Source organism: Labeo rohita, chromosome 5 (genome assembly GCF_022985175.1).
Source record: "Labeo rohita strain BAU-BD-2019 chromosome 5, IGBB_LRoh.1.0, whole genome shotgun sequence".
In the NCBI taxonomy this organism is placed as follows: Eukaryota; Metazoa; Chordata; class Actinopteri; order Cypriniformes; family Cyprinidae; genus Labeo; species Labeo rohita.
Genome location: NC_066873.1, coordinates 12,182,238 through 12,195,561, shown reverse-complemented (window position 1 = coordinate 12,195,561; position 13,324 = coordinate 12,182,238). Strand labels below are relative to the sequence as shown.

Sequence of the window (13,324 nt, the reverse complement as noted above, 5' to 3'; positions counted from 1 at the left end):
TTTTTTTAAGTATGAATATTTTCCTTTCAAAAATGCATCGGTTCACTACAGGAGGCCATGTGAGGCACTTTTTATTATGCATGGATGCTCTTTATTGGACTTGTTTTGGACTGATGAAAAGAAACACCCACCCATTGCCATTCTAAAGCTTGGAAGTTCCACAATAATTTTTAATATAACTCCGATTGGATTAATCTGAAAGAAGGACGTCATATACACCTAGGATGCCTAGAGGGTGAGTAAATAATGGGCTAATTTTCATTTTTCGGTAAACTACCCCTTTAATAAAACTCAACCAGAGTAATTACATTTTACAATATATAGTTTTTAATATTATTTTTACAGATGTTGCTGTTTTTGATAATAAACATACATTCACATCTGCATCCTAACTCTAGTAGTAAAGCTACTACTACTACTACTGTCAAATGTGCAGTTCTAAGAGACAAAAAAAAAAGTATATTATTAATATTGCAGCCTGCACTGCAAACTGTGCTGAAGACACAAGTCATTAAAGTCAGGCAACAGAAACCCGTTTCATTATTTGAAACAATATCACTCATTAAAACAAGCAGAAACTAAGAAATTAATTTTTCTATTAAGATATTTATTTTGTTAGTGTAAAGAATTCAAAAACATGAAGTGTTTGTCATGTTCTGACCATAAAGAGTAGTTTGAAACCACACTTAATGATCTGGTTTCTACAACTTTTACTCAGGAGCAAAAATCTGCCTTTAAGCTTGAAAGAAGTAAAGATTTGAAATCTATTGTGATAATTATCTATATTTATATTGACTGACATGAAAAATTTTAATATGATTATTTTTTTGGCCATATTGCCCAGCTCAAATGGATTCAGTAAACTTTAGGATTACCGAACACAATGAAGTCCAAAGTTCTGGCATTAAACTCTAAATGGCGCAGTCTGATAGGCCTAACCCAATCTGACATAATGACATCATTATCACATGGTGCAGCTAATTGGTTCTCTTCTTTATCAGCAGCCAATGAGCTTGCTGCTCAACATTCAAATACTTGGCTAGTGCTTGCCATAGCAGTGCAGCGCACTTCAGAAACCTCCACCCCCCCAAGCATATAGGTATTTCATATATGTTATATGTACAGCAGCAGTATTTCCTACATGCTCACAGCAGCGTGTTGTGGATGTCATGTACATTACCATGCCAATCCCTCAGAGAGTTGTCATGGTTAAATTAAGTTCAGTTGTGTCACTTTAGCCCATTAATAAATTGTACAAGCAGCAGAAAGTGTTTTTCCAGTGTTTTCTGTTGTCAGAACTAGACCACCTTGGACCAGCAACCATGTTCCAAAAACCAGCTTAACCTGTTATTTTCCCCCAGAAGGGATCTGCTCACACTAAATATTGTGCCTGGATTGCAAACAGTGTTTGAATAAACTCTTTTATGTAATTTAATGAAGGTGTAACATGAGACGTTGCATTTCTAATATGAAGCGCTACCTAAATTCAGCCTCAAGTGCTTCATACCACATCATATCAAATTGTATTATTCCTCCCCTGCTCTGACAAAAATGAACAATACACTTCAAACGTGATGTTTGACAACACAACAGAATTCAGATGGGACGCCCAAAGCAGTTAGCAGAGCTCGAGCGTGTATCACATGATATCAGAGGCGGAGGTGAGAGGAGGAGGTCTCTGCTCCTCTCTGAAGATCCCTGCTGTTGCATGTACTCAAAATCACACAGAGAAGATCCAAGAGAAAAGTCAAGCTATTCTTCAAAGCGAAGCGTGAGAAAGAGATATGTTGAGGTTTTACTAGTCCTGCTTAGATTTTATGCCTCAGATGGTTTATGGGGGTCCCGTCTAAAGCTCAGATTAGGGTTTTACTGACTAGGATCAGTCACGTAATGCTGCTCAGCATGGTTGCTCTAAGGGCTGGTGTTTAAGAGCTGATCGGAGGTCAGATAGTAAGCCGGACACTAACCTGCAGCCATCTGCATGTATCCTGCCAATGTGCAGATCCTCCTCTCACAGGCTCCACTGGGCAGAAAGATGGTGATGATGGCCAGCAGGGAGCTGACTGCCAGCAAAGCACATCCACCTGAACACAGCACCGCACTCGTCTGCAACACACACAATGCACAACACTTACAGATACTGCTGCTTTTAGAAGAGTTCAGACTCTTTCTGGGGCTTGATTGATTTTTAATAGTCAAGCAATCCAAATTTAATTATGTTCCCATAAAATGAGTTAATTTAGCCAAGATTGCCTTTAATGGGTCAAGGTAAAACCACAGATTTTAAATCAAAGCTGCGCTGAATGCTGAACAAAAACATAACCAAGCAAAGCATCATATATATATAACAATCAGTCATTTTTGTACTATGCCACTATTTAGGCTGTTATTTATGGTACTATTATGCTGTTATAGTAATTTAAGAACCACAACCTAATATGTTTCTCATTGCATTAACAATCGTTAAACCATTCTTATTGATTTTTCTCTTTATTTTGCTTTGGGGTAGACAAAACAAAGGATGAAAGCAAGTTATAAATAAACAATATATACATGCATCTATCTATATTAAATGTATAATATATTATTACATCAATTACATTGTTGTGGATGATAATATAACCAAAAAAAAATGATGGTACAAAAAAAGGGTTTATTTCATCTAGAGCTAACTTTATATATATATATATATATATATATATATATATATATATATGTGTGTGTGTGTGTGTATGTATGTATGTATTATTTTATTTTTTTGCATTTAGCTCTAAATAAACCCTTTTTTTGTACCATCATACCATATATATATATATATATATATATATTCCATGTTATGTTTTCAACATAACAGAAATAAATGTTTTTTGAGCAGCAAATTAGCTTTGAAATCACAGGAATAAATATTTCAAAGTTTTACTGTTTTTGCTGTACTTTGGAACAAATAAATGCAGGCTTGGTGACTGTGAGCAGAAGAGACTTCTTTAAAAACATTAAAAATCTTACTGTTCAAAAACTTTTGACTGGTAATGTATATTTTTATATATATTTACATGGTGTGTGTGTGTAGTAATTTTAATACTTTATTTTAAGGACCAATTCTCACTATTAACTAGTATGCATTTTACTAGTATCTTGGCTGTTTATTAGCAATTATAAAGCACATGTTAATGCCTTATTCTGCATGACCATATTTAAGATCCCTTAATCTCCATACCTAAACTTGACAACTACCTTATGAACTAAACAGCAAATTAGCAGTTTATCGAGGCAAAAGTCGTAGTTAATAGTTAGATAATAGTGAGAATTGGCCTTAAAATAAAGTGTGACAAAAAGAAGAAAGAAAAAGTGTTTGGTACAAATGAGTAAATGATGAATTATGCACTATGCTGGGTGAACTATACACTATTAACACTATAACAATATTAAATGCCAAGCACATAGTCATAGAAAAAAAAAAACATTCAAACAGTGCAGACAGAAATATAAGGTGTGAAATAAATCAATTTTTCCTAAGTGCTTACTCAGTGGGATCAATTTAGGGAAACAGCGAGTACTGATCCTCTAATCTACCACCTTCATCAAATCAAATGCTTCAGACAAAAGGCTCACTCCAGCACTACACAACAACCACATGCCAGGTCCAAAAACAAAAATAAAAGCTATCCAAACAGGGGATGCTTAAAGTATGGATAGATCTCTCTCGACTAGGCTTTTTAAATTAGATGTCTGCAAGAGCAGGCCACAGGTGCTGGCATGTCTTTGTTAGACTATGGCACAAAACTCTTATGAGTACCTCAAGAGTTTGCATCACAATCCCTAAAACAAAAACATAGAGAGTGCATATCAGAGACAGGCAATTGATCTTACTCTGATGTAATCCATATAAGCCTGCGAGGCAGGACATACTGACATCATGAATTATTGATGTGTGCACACAGATTTGGGGAGTAACTGTAACTTAATGCTTAGAAGATGCTGTTGAACCAATCTTTTACCATAAGCCTTATATTTGAAAATAAAAACAATTATCATGACAATATAATTCAACAAAGCGTCAGTATAACACAATAGCTTAACTGTAATTTTGGAGGTGGGGAAACCCCAAAATCTGGCACAAACAAACATCATTTTAACCATGATCAGAATATGTTTTTCTGTATGAAACAGAAGCAGTCTTTCTGTAAAGGTGGGTCACAGGTGGCTGTTCTTCAGTGAGAAACATTCAGAGACTTCAAACTGAGATTTTCATTCTGACAGCTTGATCTCACTGCCTCTTCATTAGATCAGCTGGAGCGTTCAAATGCTGTTTTTCACAGAACTGCAGTATCAAACTTACTAGACCAAATCAACAACAAAGTAAACAAAACATCTGTTAAAAAGCCATCAGCCCTTCCCTTGCACAAACAATACACATACACAACAGAGTGTAGTTCTCAGAAGCATTGTCACATTAGCAGTGCATATCAGAAAGGAATCACAACAATAGCACAATTGCAAGTGACTTCATTACCTTGAGGTCCTAATGGCGAAGACATTAACGGCGAGAGCGGAATGCTAATAAAGACGAGATGGCAGATTCATAGGTGACATCTGAAACGGTAGTACTTCTGATGGTAATGATAATATTTGTAGTAATTATGACTGTTTGTGCTGATGGCAACATTGCAGCATCCTTTACAATAATGACATGTCTACACTGAAAACAGGAAAAAAATCTAATAACACAGAAAACGGAAAAGCGGAACGTCACTCGGCAGAAACATGTTTCCCTCAAACAGAACTCATTCCCCTTTAAATGGTATTCATATATTCATAGAAACGTCTAGTTTTCGCAGCGCCATCTCTTGATCTTGCCATCTTTGAAGCCTTTAGATAAAATGAGCTCTTGTCCAGCGTGCTGTCAAACATTACCGTGTTTCATTACAACTAATAGAGACATATTAGGGCTGCAACAGATCAGATCCAGAATTAAATGGTATCCCGGAAAACCATAAATAGGCAGTCTATGACAGGAATGTTGATGATGCTTATAAGATAAACAAGCAGTTTGCATATTTCATCTCTAATGTATATAGTGTACATATGGATAGGAAACGGAAATGTACTGAGGTCGATACTAATTAGTGGTGCTTGCCAAGTGTGCTGTTACTTTTCAAAGTGATCAGGCTTATGATTTTTCATCTAGTGGATGATAAACTGGCCAAAAAAATGTATATACACTGACACTAAAAGAAGTATCAGGGTTATTTCTAGAGACCATAATATTTCTATTTATACAAATTCTATTTTCTGTGAATGTGCGAGACTTCCGCTTCAGTAGGGAAATAACAAGAATAACAAAGTGCAGTAAAACTGTTTGCACTACAAACCAGTCTGTTTTTAATTAAGATAATACATTAAAAAATATAGTAAGACACACCAGTTTGCAATATCAAGTAGTGATGGGCGATATCTTATCGTTTGGGATATATCAGTAAAAATTTTCCCCACGAAATGAATTAGTCTTCCCGCGATAATAAGGATAAAGTCTAGTTGTTGAGATATTTCTGTGTGCAACAGTGTGGAGTGACATGGTGAAGGCGGACGTGAAACTATGGCTAAATGAGGAGCTCCAATCTGGAACTGGTTTGGTCAAAACTGTGCAGTGCGACAAAAATCGATCTGAGCCTTGAATAACGTTAACTGTACTAGTAGCAAGTGTGCGGTGCAGTTTTGCATGTGTCTGAGCCTGTTTACAAACCTCCAACAAAGATATAATTTATTATTTTTTTCCAAAAAGTTTTACAATGCCAATCTTTTGTCTGAGACAGCCGAAAATCGTGCAGTTTGTTTCGGGCTTAAGTTGATTTAAGGAGATGTCCACTTCCAGAACAACAATTTACAAATAATTTACTCACCCCCTTGTCATCCAAGATGTTCATGTTTTTCTGTCTTCAGTTGTGAAGATATTTATGTTTTTTGAGGAAAGCATTTCAGGATTTTCTCCATATAATGGACTTGATTGGTGCCCTGATTTTGAACTTCCAAAATGCAGTTTAAATGCGGCTTCAAAAGGCTCTAAATGATCCCAGCCAAGGAAGAAGGGTCTTATCTAGCGAAACGAACGGTCATTTTTTTTTTTCGAAAAATAAGAATTTGTATACTTCTTAAGCACAAAAGCTCATCTAGCACAGGCTCCACGGCTCAAAAAGGTAGAGTATGTCGAAAAACTCATCTTATTTTCTCCTACGACTTCAGAATCATCTGACATAGTTGTAACTTTTGGTTTGTAAACAGCGTTTGACTTACTTGCACTTCCTTAGTCTTTGTGCGTTCACTTTGTAAACACTGGGTCTGTAGTTCCGCCAATGTCCACGTGACCTTTCAACGTGATTCAATAGTATGTAGCGTTGTGGACTCACATCTGAGAGCCTGTGCTACATGAGCTTTTGTGCTTAAAAAGTATACAAATTATTTATTTTCCGAAAAACATGACCGATCATTTCGCTAGATAAGACCCTTCTTCCTTGGCTGGGATTGTTTAGAGCCCTTTGAAGCTGCATTTAAACTACATTTTGGAAGTTCAAAATCGGGGCACCAATGAAGTCCATTATATGGAGAAAAATCCTGAAATGTTTCCCTCAAAAACCATAATTTCTTCACGACTAAAGACAGAAAGACATGAACATCTTGGATGACAAGGGGGTGAGTAAATTATGTGTAAATTGTTGTTCTGGGAGTGGAGTTGTCCTTTAATTGATTTATCCTTGTTTTAATATGCCTGTGGTCTATAGGTCTGCTACTCGACCCGAGCCCGACGGGTCCTGAAATACTGAATACTGAATAGCTTTGAGTTCGGGTTGGGCTCGGGTTTGTAGCTGAAGAAAAACTATATGCACACACACACACACACACACACACACACACACTACTTACACAGAGATCAGAGAAGCACAAACACTGTGGCGCAGATAAACTTATATTAATAAAATAGCATTGATACTGACTTGCTTCATTATATTTCTCAGCAGCGAGTGGATAAAAACGCTGTAACTAAACTCAGCTTAATTGTTTGTAGCTAGAGAGACACACAGACATAGGTAATCACACGCAACCTTCATTCCCCTCTCTCTAGCTAATTAATTCAAACAAATGTTATAATTAATTTATTTAGATAAATGTGATCTTACCGCACTTCATCTCTGTGTCTGTTTTAAAGCAGATGGAATACTAGAATGAGTCATCACTGACGAAAATGATGGTAAGTTTTACCCTTTGCCTCCAAGTCATCCATTAAAATCTTTTAATGCTCATGCTACCTGGATTACCCCTTATATATAAAGTGTGAGTGCTGTTTGTTGTATAGCGTATATTTGAAACAAAATTCGTTTTGTTCTTGTGCCTGATTTAGCGCTCTCTCTATCACAACACGGCAAACGGCATACGCACATTAGCAAGTTGAGAGCAATGATTGCGATACAACAATCAGAAAACTTCTTACACTTTACAAGGAAAACCGCACAGTGGAAAAGGTATGATCTTGTCGTTACAAGCATTAGAAAAACTCAGTATGTGACCATTGTACCTGTTGTTCGTAAAATAACTGGTAAGTACTTGTTTTGCCTTGTGTGTTGAACTAGCCGAGAGCCTTGATGAAACTGTTTCTTTGTATTTGTTTACAGACCATTGCATGCAATCGAGAAATACAGCTTATTTCAAAAGTTTGGCGATTTGTTGTGAAAACCCATTTTGGGTTGCTGTGTTTTCTGCAAACTGGCAACCCAGGCTGTTAAAATACTATTGGGTAAACTACAAGTGGGCAGAATCGCAGACCAAAACAAAAACAGACATTCTGAAACATTTAATTTTGTTTTGTTTTTGAGAAAAACATTCCAGGATTTTTCTCCATATAGTGGACTTCAATGGTGGCCAATGGTTACAATGCAGCTTCAAAGGGCTCTGCACGTTCCCAGCTGAGGAATAAGGGTCTTATCTAATGATTTATCATTTTCTAAAAAAAGAAATAAAAATGTACATACTTTTAAGCTACAAATGCTTGTCTTGCACTAGCTCTGCGATGCGCGTCTACAACTTTCTACCTGATCTTAAGACAAAAACATACCTGTGGGATCGTTTTCGTGAAATGCAAAATACGTACCAATAAGTACTTACAGTATCACTGCAATTTCTAACAGAAATGTCCACTAGAAGTGGTAAAAAAGCAAGCACTTGTAATCACTTTTGTACACAGTTATGTTTACAGATCCATCTGTTTCACTTTCCGAATGCAACAAGCTTGCTAAGTAGCTCAGCCGGTACGGAATTGAACTTAGGATGCGGAATCTTTGGGTAAGAATCCTGTGAAAAGCATGACTGAGCTGAAGAATGAGAGATCAAAAAACAAGTTAAAACAGCATGCTTGCAATTGCGTTTTTACGTCACATTCGCTTTTGTTCACACTATCGGGCAGGTTTAGGTGTAGTGCAGATGGTACGTTCTATTTTAAAATGTCACAAAGCATTAAAGTTATAGCGCCACTCAAAAGAGATTTCAAATCTCAAATGCGGTGAGGTACAAAACCAACGTCACATGAAAAGTACCATATGTACGTTCATCTATTCCAGGGAAAAAAAACAAACACACTTTTAGAGCCACTCGTTGGACATTTCTGCAGTGATATGTATTTATTGGTATGTATTTTGCGTCTCGCGAAAACGTTTCCACAGGTACGTTTTCATCATGAGATCAGGTAGACAACTTCACACATTATGTAATCACATTGGAAAGGTTACACATTGTTAGATTTTTTTCTGTGTATTCTGATTCATAAAGGTAGGCATCTTATTTTCTCCTCCAACGTCATGTAGAGCCCTTTGAAGCTGCACTGAAACGGCAATTTGGCCCTTCAACATGCTGATCCCTACAAAAGCCAACTATAGACCATTTCGTCAGATGTAAACATACTGGTCCCGATACACTTCCTGTTTCTTTTTTTTTAACTTTACACAAACATCACAAAAAAATACAACCAACATAACATTTGACTGGATGAAAATTTTACATTAGCACCTTTAAGATGTATTTGTATATGTGAAATAAAAAAAAAATAAAAAACAAAAAAACAGGAAGTGCTTCTGGACCAGTGAAATGGTCTATATGGAGAAAAATCCAGGAATGCTTTTCTCCAAATTGGTAACCAAAACTGAACATTCTTCAAAATATCTCCTTTTCTGTTCCGCAGAAGAAATCAAAGTCATACAGGTTTGGAACAACATGAGGTTGAATTTTAGGTAAACTAGTCATTTAAACAGATATAGAGTCCAGTGAGCCCATTCTCATGTAGGAAAGGCAATTCAGATCTGACCCACTTCATGCTCCTGTCCCACTGTCTTTGTATCTCCCACAAATTTCTTATAATATTTTCATTTTCTCTAGAAATGTGCAAAGCACCCAAGACAAAATTAGACAAAAAAGAAGAAAAGAAAAAAAGAGCTGATGATGCAAACAGAAGCCATCACCTATTGAAACGTTAATACACCATTCGCATTCTTACTCATTTTGTTTTAGCGGAACAGATTTGCATTTGTTATGCACCAATCAAGCCAATGTTATTTGTACAATATTTAGTGCAAACAATTTCACATGCACGCATGAACGATCAGCTTTGGCAAATCTGGCTGTGTGTTGCACAGACTAATTTTATTCATTCCTCAAAGACCTTACTGTATCAACACACGGCCCAGAATTCAATTGTCCTTAATTAGTTTGACATTTCAGGCCTGGCTTTTGCCACAACTCATACGAGCAATAATTAAAGATTATGCTTCTGTTTGACACTAGAATATAAAATCCACAATTACAATGTGTCCTACATTGTACTTCTAAAATCACATCATATATATGCACACAAATATGCAAGACTTTCCAAACTCCAAACTCCAGCTGCTGTTCATTTAGAAGAAAAATGGCTCCTAACAGCGCCGCTTCTTTCAGGGAGCAGGTTCCTAAATAGATGCTAATTATTTGCCTCTATACACACTGCAAACAGTAAACAGCACTGCAGAGGAAGTGCATTGTGAAGGAGAGAAGTCACGTTATGATGGAAACCAATTTCTGTAACTAGATGAAAAGAAAACAAAATAGAGAAAATTATTAGAAGAAACTACCCATCAGACATACTGTCAAATCCATTATATGATGTACCTTACAAAACAGTTATGCTTATGCTAATTTGATTCAAGTCAAGGAAAAAAATGATGTTTTCTGTGAATTCTGTAGGGCACAGAGAGAAAAATAACGTGACAAGACTCTGTATGTCCATAACTGCAGGAGTTATGCGCTTCAACACTAGAAAGAAATTTCAGCACACAGCAAAAACAAAAATTGAAAAATAGGGGTGCAACAGTTATTGCACATTTTTCAGTGGCCTTGGATCTGTATTTTTTCCAATTCCAATTTTCCTCCAAAAGGAAAAAAATAATATAGCCTATATATATATGCCTTGAACCAAACCAACCAGCTCTAAGATGGATCACAACAACCTTTAACACAGAAGAATAGTACATTTTCTTCAAAGCAAACAACAAAAAGAAAAAGACTTACAAAATAATGGAAGTACTCAGTCTTGTATGACTTTTATGGACTAACCTTTTTGATTTTAAGGAAAGAACTGGTTGAAAAATCTGGAAAACTTCTCCTTTGTCTTAGTTTTTAAATGGCATGAAGCTTAGTAAATGATGACAGAGTCTTCATGTAGGTGAGCTATTCCTATAAGAGGTGGAAAATGATGTGAAATAACTGGAATGGTTCATTCAACAGTCAAATTCATTTCAAAGACCCAAATGTCACCAACATCATCTTCACTTGTCAGTGAATGAGGGCTGCTGCAGTAACAAAAAGATCTGGCTTATTATTCTGTAAGGGTTTTTATATTCAGTGGAATTTGCACTTGATTTACTAGACATACAGACTGGAAATCAAGGTCAAAGCTGTCTTGTTACCATGGTGAAGTATTTTCTCATATATTTGAAGTGTGTGTGTGTGTGTGGATCAGGTCCAAAACTGGCTTAGCTGTAGTTAAGAGGCAGAGTGGGCAGTGCCAATTAAGAGGGAGGTGTGTTAGAGCTCCAACTCTCACCTAATGAAATAAAGTCCTTCAGCCCTAAATAACACTGCACTCCAATTCACGTTTTTCTCATAATCAAGCTTAAAGCCACACGTGCTCAGCCCATATGATTATGCGTGTTGTCTATTGAACTAAAACAATAGGAAGCATCATTTTATAAAAGGTCAAAGCAAGACACATATTGACCAAGTCTTCTCTTGGCAGAGCGGAAAAATCTATAGCAACATTTAGTCATTCTGCCCTCTGTTGGAACTCTATAAATGTATCCGTTTCCCTGTTGCCCTTGCTGTAAGAATTCAGACAACTCTTCTGCATGCACTTACGTTGCACAGGCCACTTCCTTGAGGCACAGAGCAACCTTCACAGAAAACAAACAAACAAAAAAAAGTGTCTGGTGAGGTTTTTATAGTTCAGGTCCCAAATACTAGGCCACCACCAGGGTTCAGATGATCACACTGGGGGAAGCCTCTGGAGAACATCTAGAAACCTTTTCAAAAAGGCAAGGGAATGTACAAAAAAGTTCATTTAAGGCAATACACTACAGGCAAAACCTTTTTTTCTAGCACTAGTCAATTTTGGGATTGGGCTACTTTGGTTTTATAACATGTCTTCTTTCAGACTAACATCCAAACTAAATCTATTTGTGTCTCTGGATATAAAGGGATAATTCACTAAAAAAATGAGAATTCTGTCATTAATTACTCTAATGTCGTTCTAAACCCGTAAGAACTTTGTTAAATCTTTGGAACACATATTAAGATATTTTTGATGAAATCCAAGAGCTTTCTGATCCTGCATATACAGCAACGCAACTGATATGTTCAAGGCCCAGAAAGGTAGTAAAGACAATGTTAAAATAGTCTATGTGACATCAGTGGTTCAACCGTAATTTTATGAAGCTACAAGAATACTTTCTGTGCACAAAACAACAACAACAAAAAAACACACGTTCACGAGAGTACCAGACATGTTGCTGTCTATGGAGAGTCAGAAATAGGGCTGGACGATTAATTGAAAAGCCTTGTGCACACGGCCACTCATTTAAAATAATCCAAATTCACTAACATCAGAACAAGGATAAGAACAAATTAATGTGCATACGCATGTGTTGTGAATTAAGTGGAAAGTTTTCATGAGAAGTTTGAATGTGCATACAAATATGAATAATCTACGCAGTTTTTAGCGAATGAGACCCATTCTGCGTTGCACTTTTTAAAAAAATATTCCAGAGTGCTGTGTCGCACAGTACATAATCTTTTGCAGCATCTTGCGCGTTTATGCAACTTTTACATGCAGCGCCACTCATCGATGTCAGTTCCAAAACAGTGGACCAATCAAATGACTCTGGAGGCATGGAAAGCTTTAAAAAAAAAAAATCCTGAGCACTGCGTCTCGCAGTAAATCCTCTTTCATTTTTCGTAATTAGGGGTGGGAATCGTTAGGCACTTCACAATCCGATCTGATTCCGAGAGTCACGATCAGATTTCAAAACGATTCTTGATCTACATATTTGTCTTAATTCCTCTGCAGTGCAAATACATCTTTACTACTTTACATTTGAACCAAAATTCGATTTTCTATGCTATTTGTTTATCTCTGTATGACAGTACTGCCATCTTAAAATTAGGGGTGTGAATCTTCACTAGTTTCACGATTGGGTCACACCCCTGTGGACTGTTTATGTTGGTTTCTCCCTCTTGTGCCCATATTTGGTTGTTCCTGTTTCCTGTCCTCATTTCATCATCATTAGTTTACGTTGTATCACCTATGCCTTAACCATGTTCATTGTTATCACCTGTCTTTATAAGTTGCATTCAGTTCAGTGTTTGTTGTCCGGTCTCGTCAATGTGAACGTCAGTGTACGCATGGTTTTACCCTCCTGCTGTGGAATTACCTGTTTTGGATTTACCTGTGGAATATAATAAAAGACTTTATCTTTGACCTTCGTCTTCGTTCGCCCCTTCCTTGCACGATACGTGACAAATTCATTTCGATTGTGATTATAACCTCAACGAAATGATTCAATTCGTTATCACCATTTGTCACATCCTCAAATTTCAATATTACTGCCCATGGCTACATTTAAGTTTTATATCAAATTTATTTTGTGCAAAATTTATTTTATTTTTTTTAAATTAAATTACATAAGCAGGCTACCTCTTAAAATAATTACTTTTTTTTTAAATTTAAAATAAGTATTCTTTAAGTCGCCGAAAG

The 13,324-nt window shown here is 36.5% G+C and overlaps 1 protein-coding gene across 1 annotated transcript in view; it reads right to left on the bottom strand.

Annotated features, from left to right (window-relative positions):
- Positions 1 to 13,324, bottom strand: part of LOC127165431 (LHFPL tetraspan subfamily member 7 protein) — a 178,959-nt gene that overhangs the window by 126,808 nt on the left and 38,827 nt on the right. Inside the window, exon 2 of the mRNA XM_051110063.1 lies at positions 1,968 to 2,106. Coding sequence (XP_050966020.1) covers positions 1,968 to 2,106 — 139 coding nt within the window. The remainder of the gene's footprint in view (positions 1 to 1,967; positions 2,107 to 13,324) is intronic.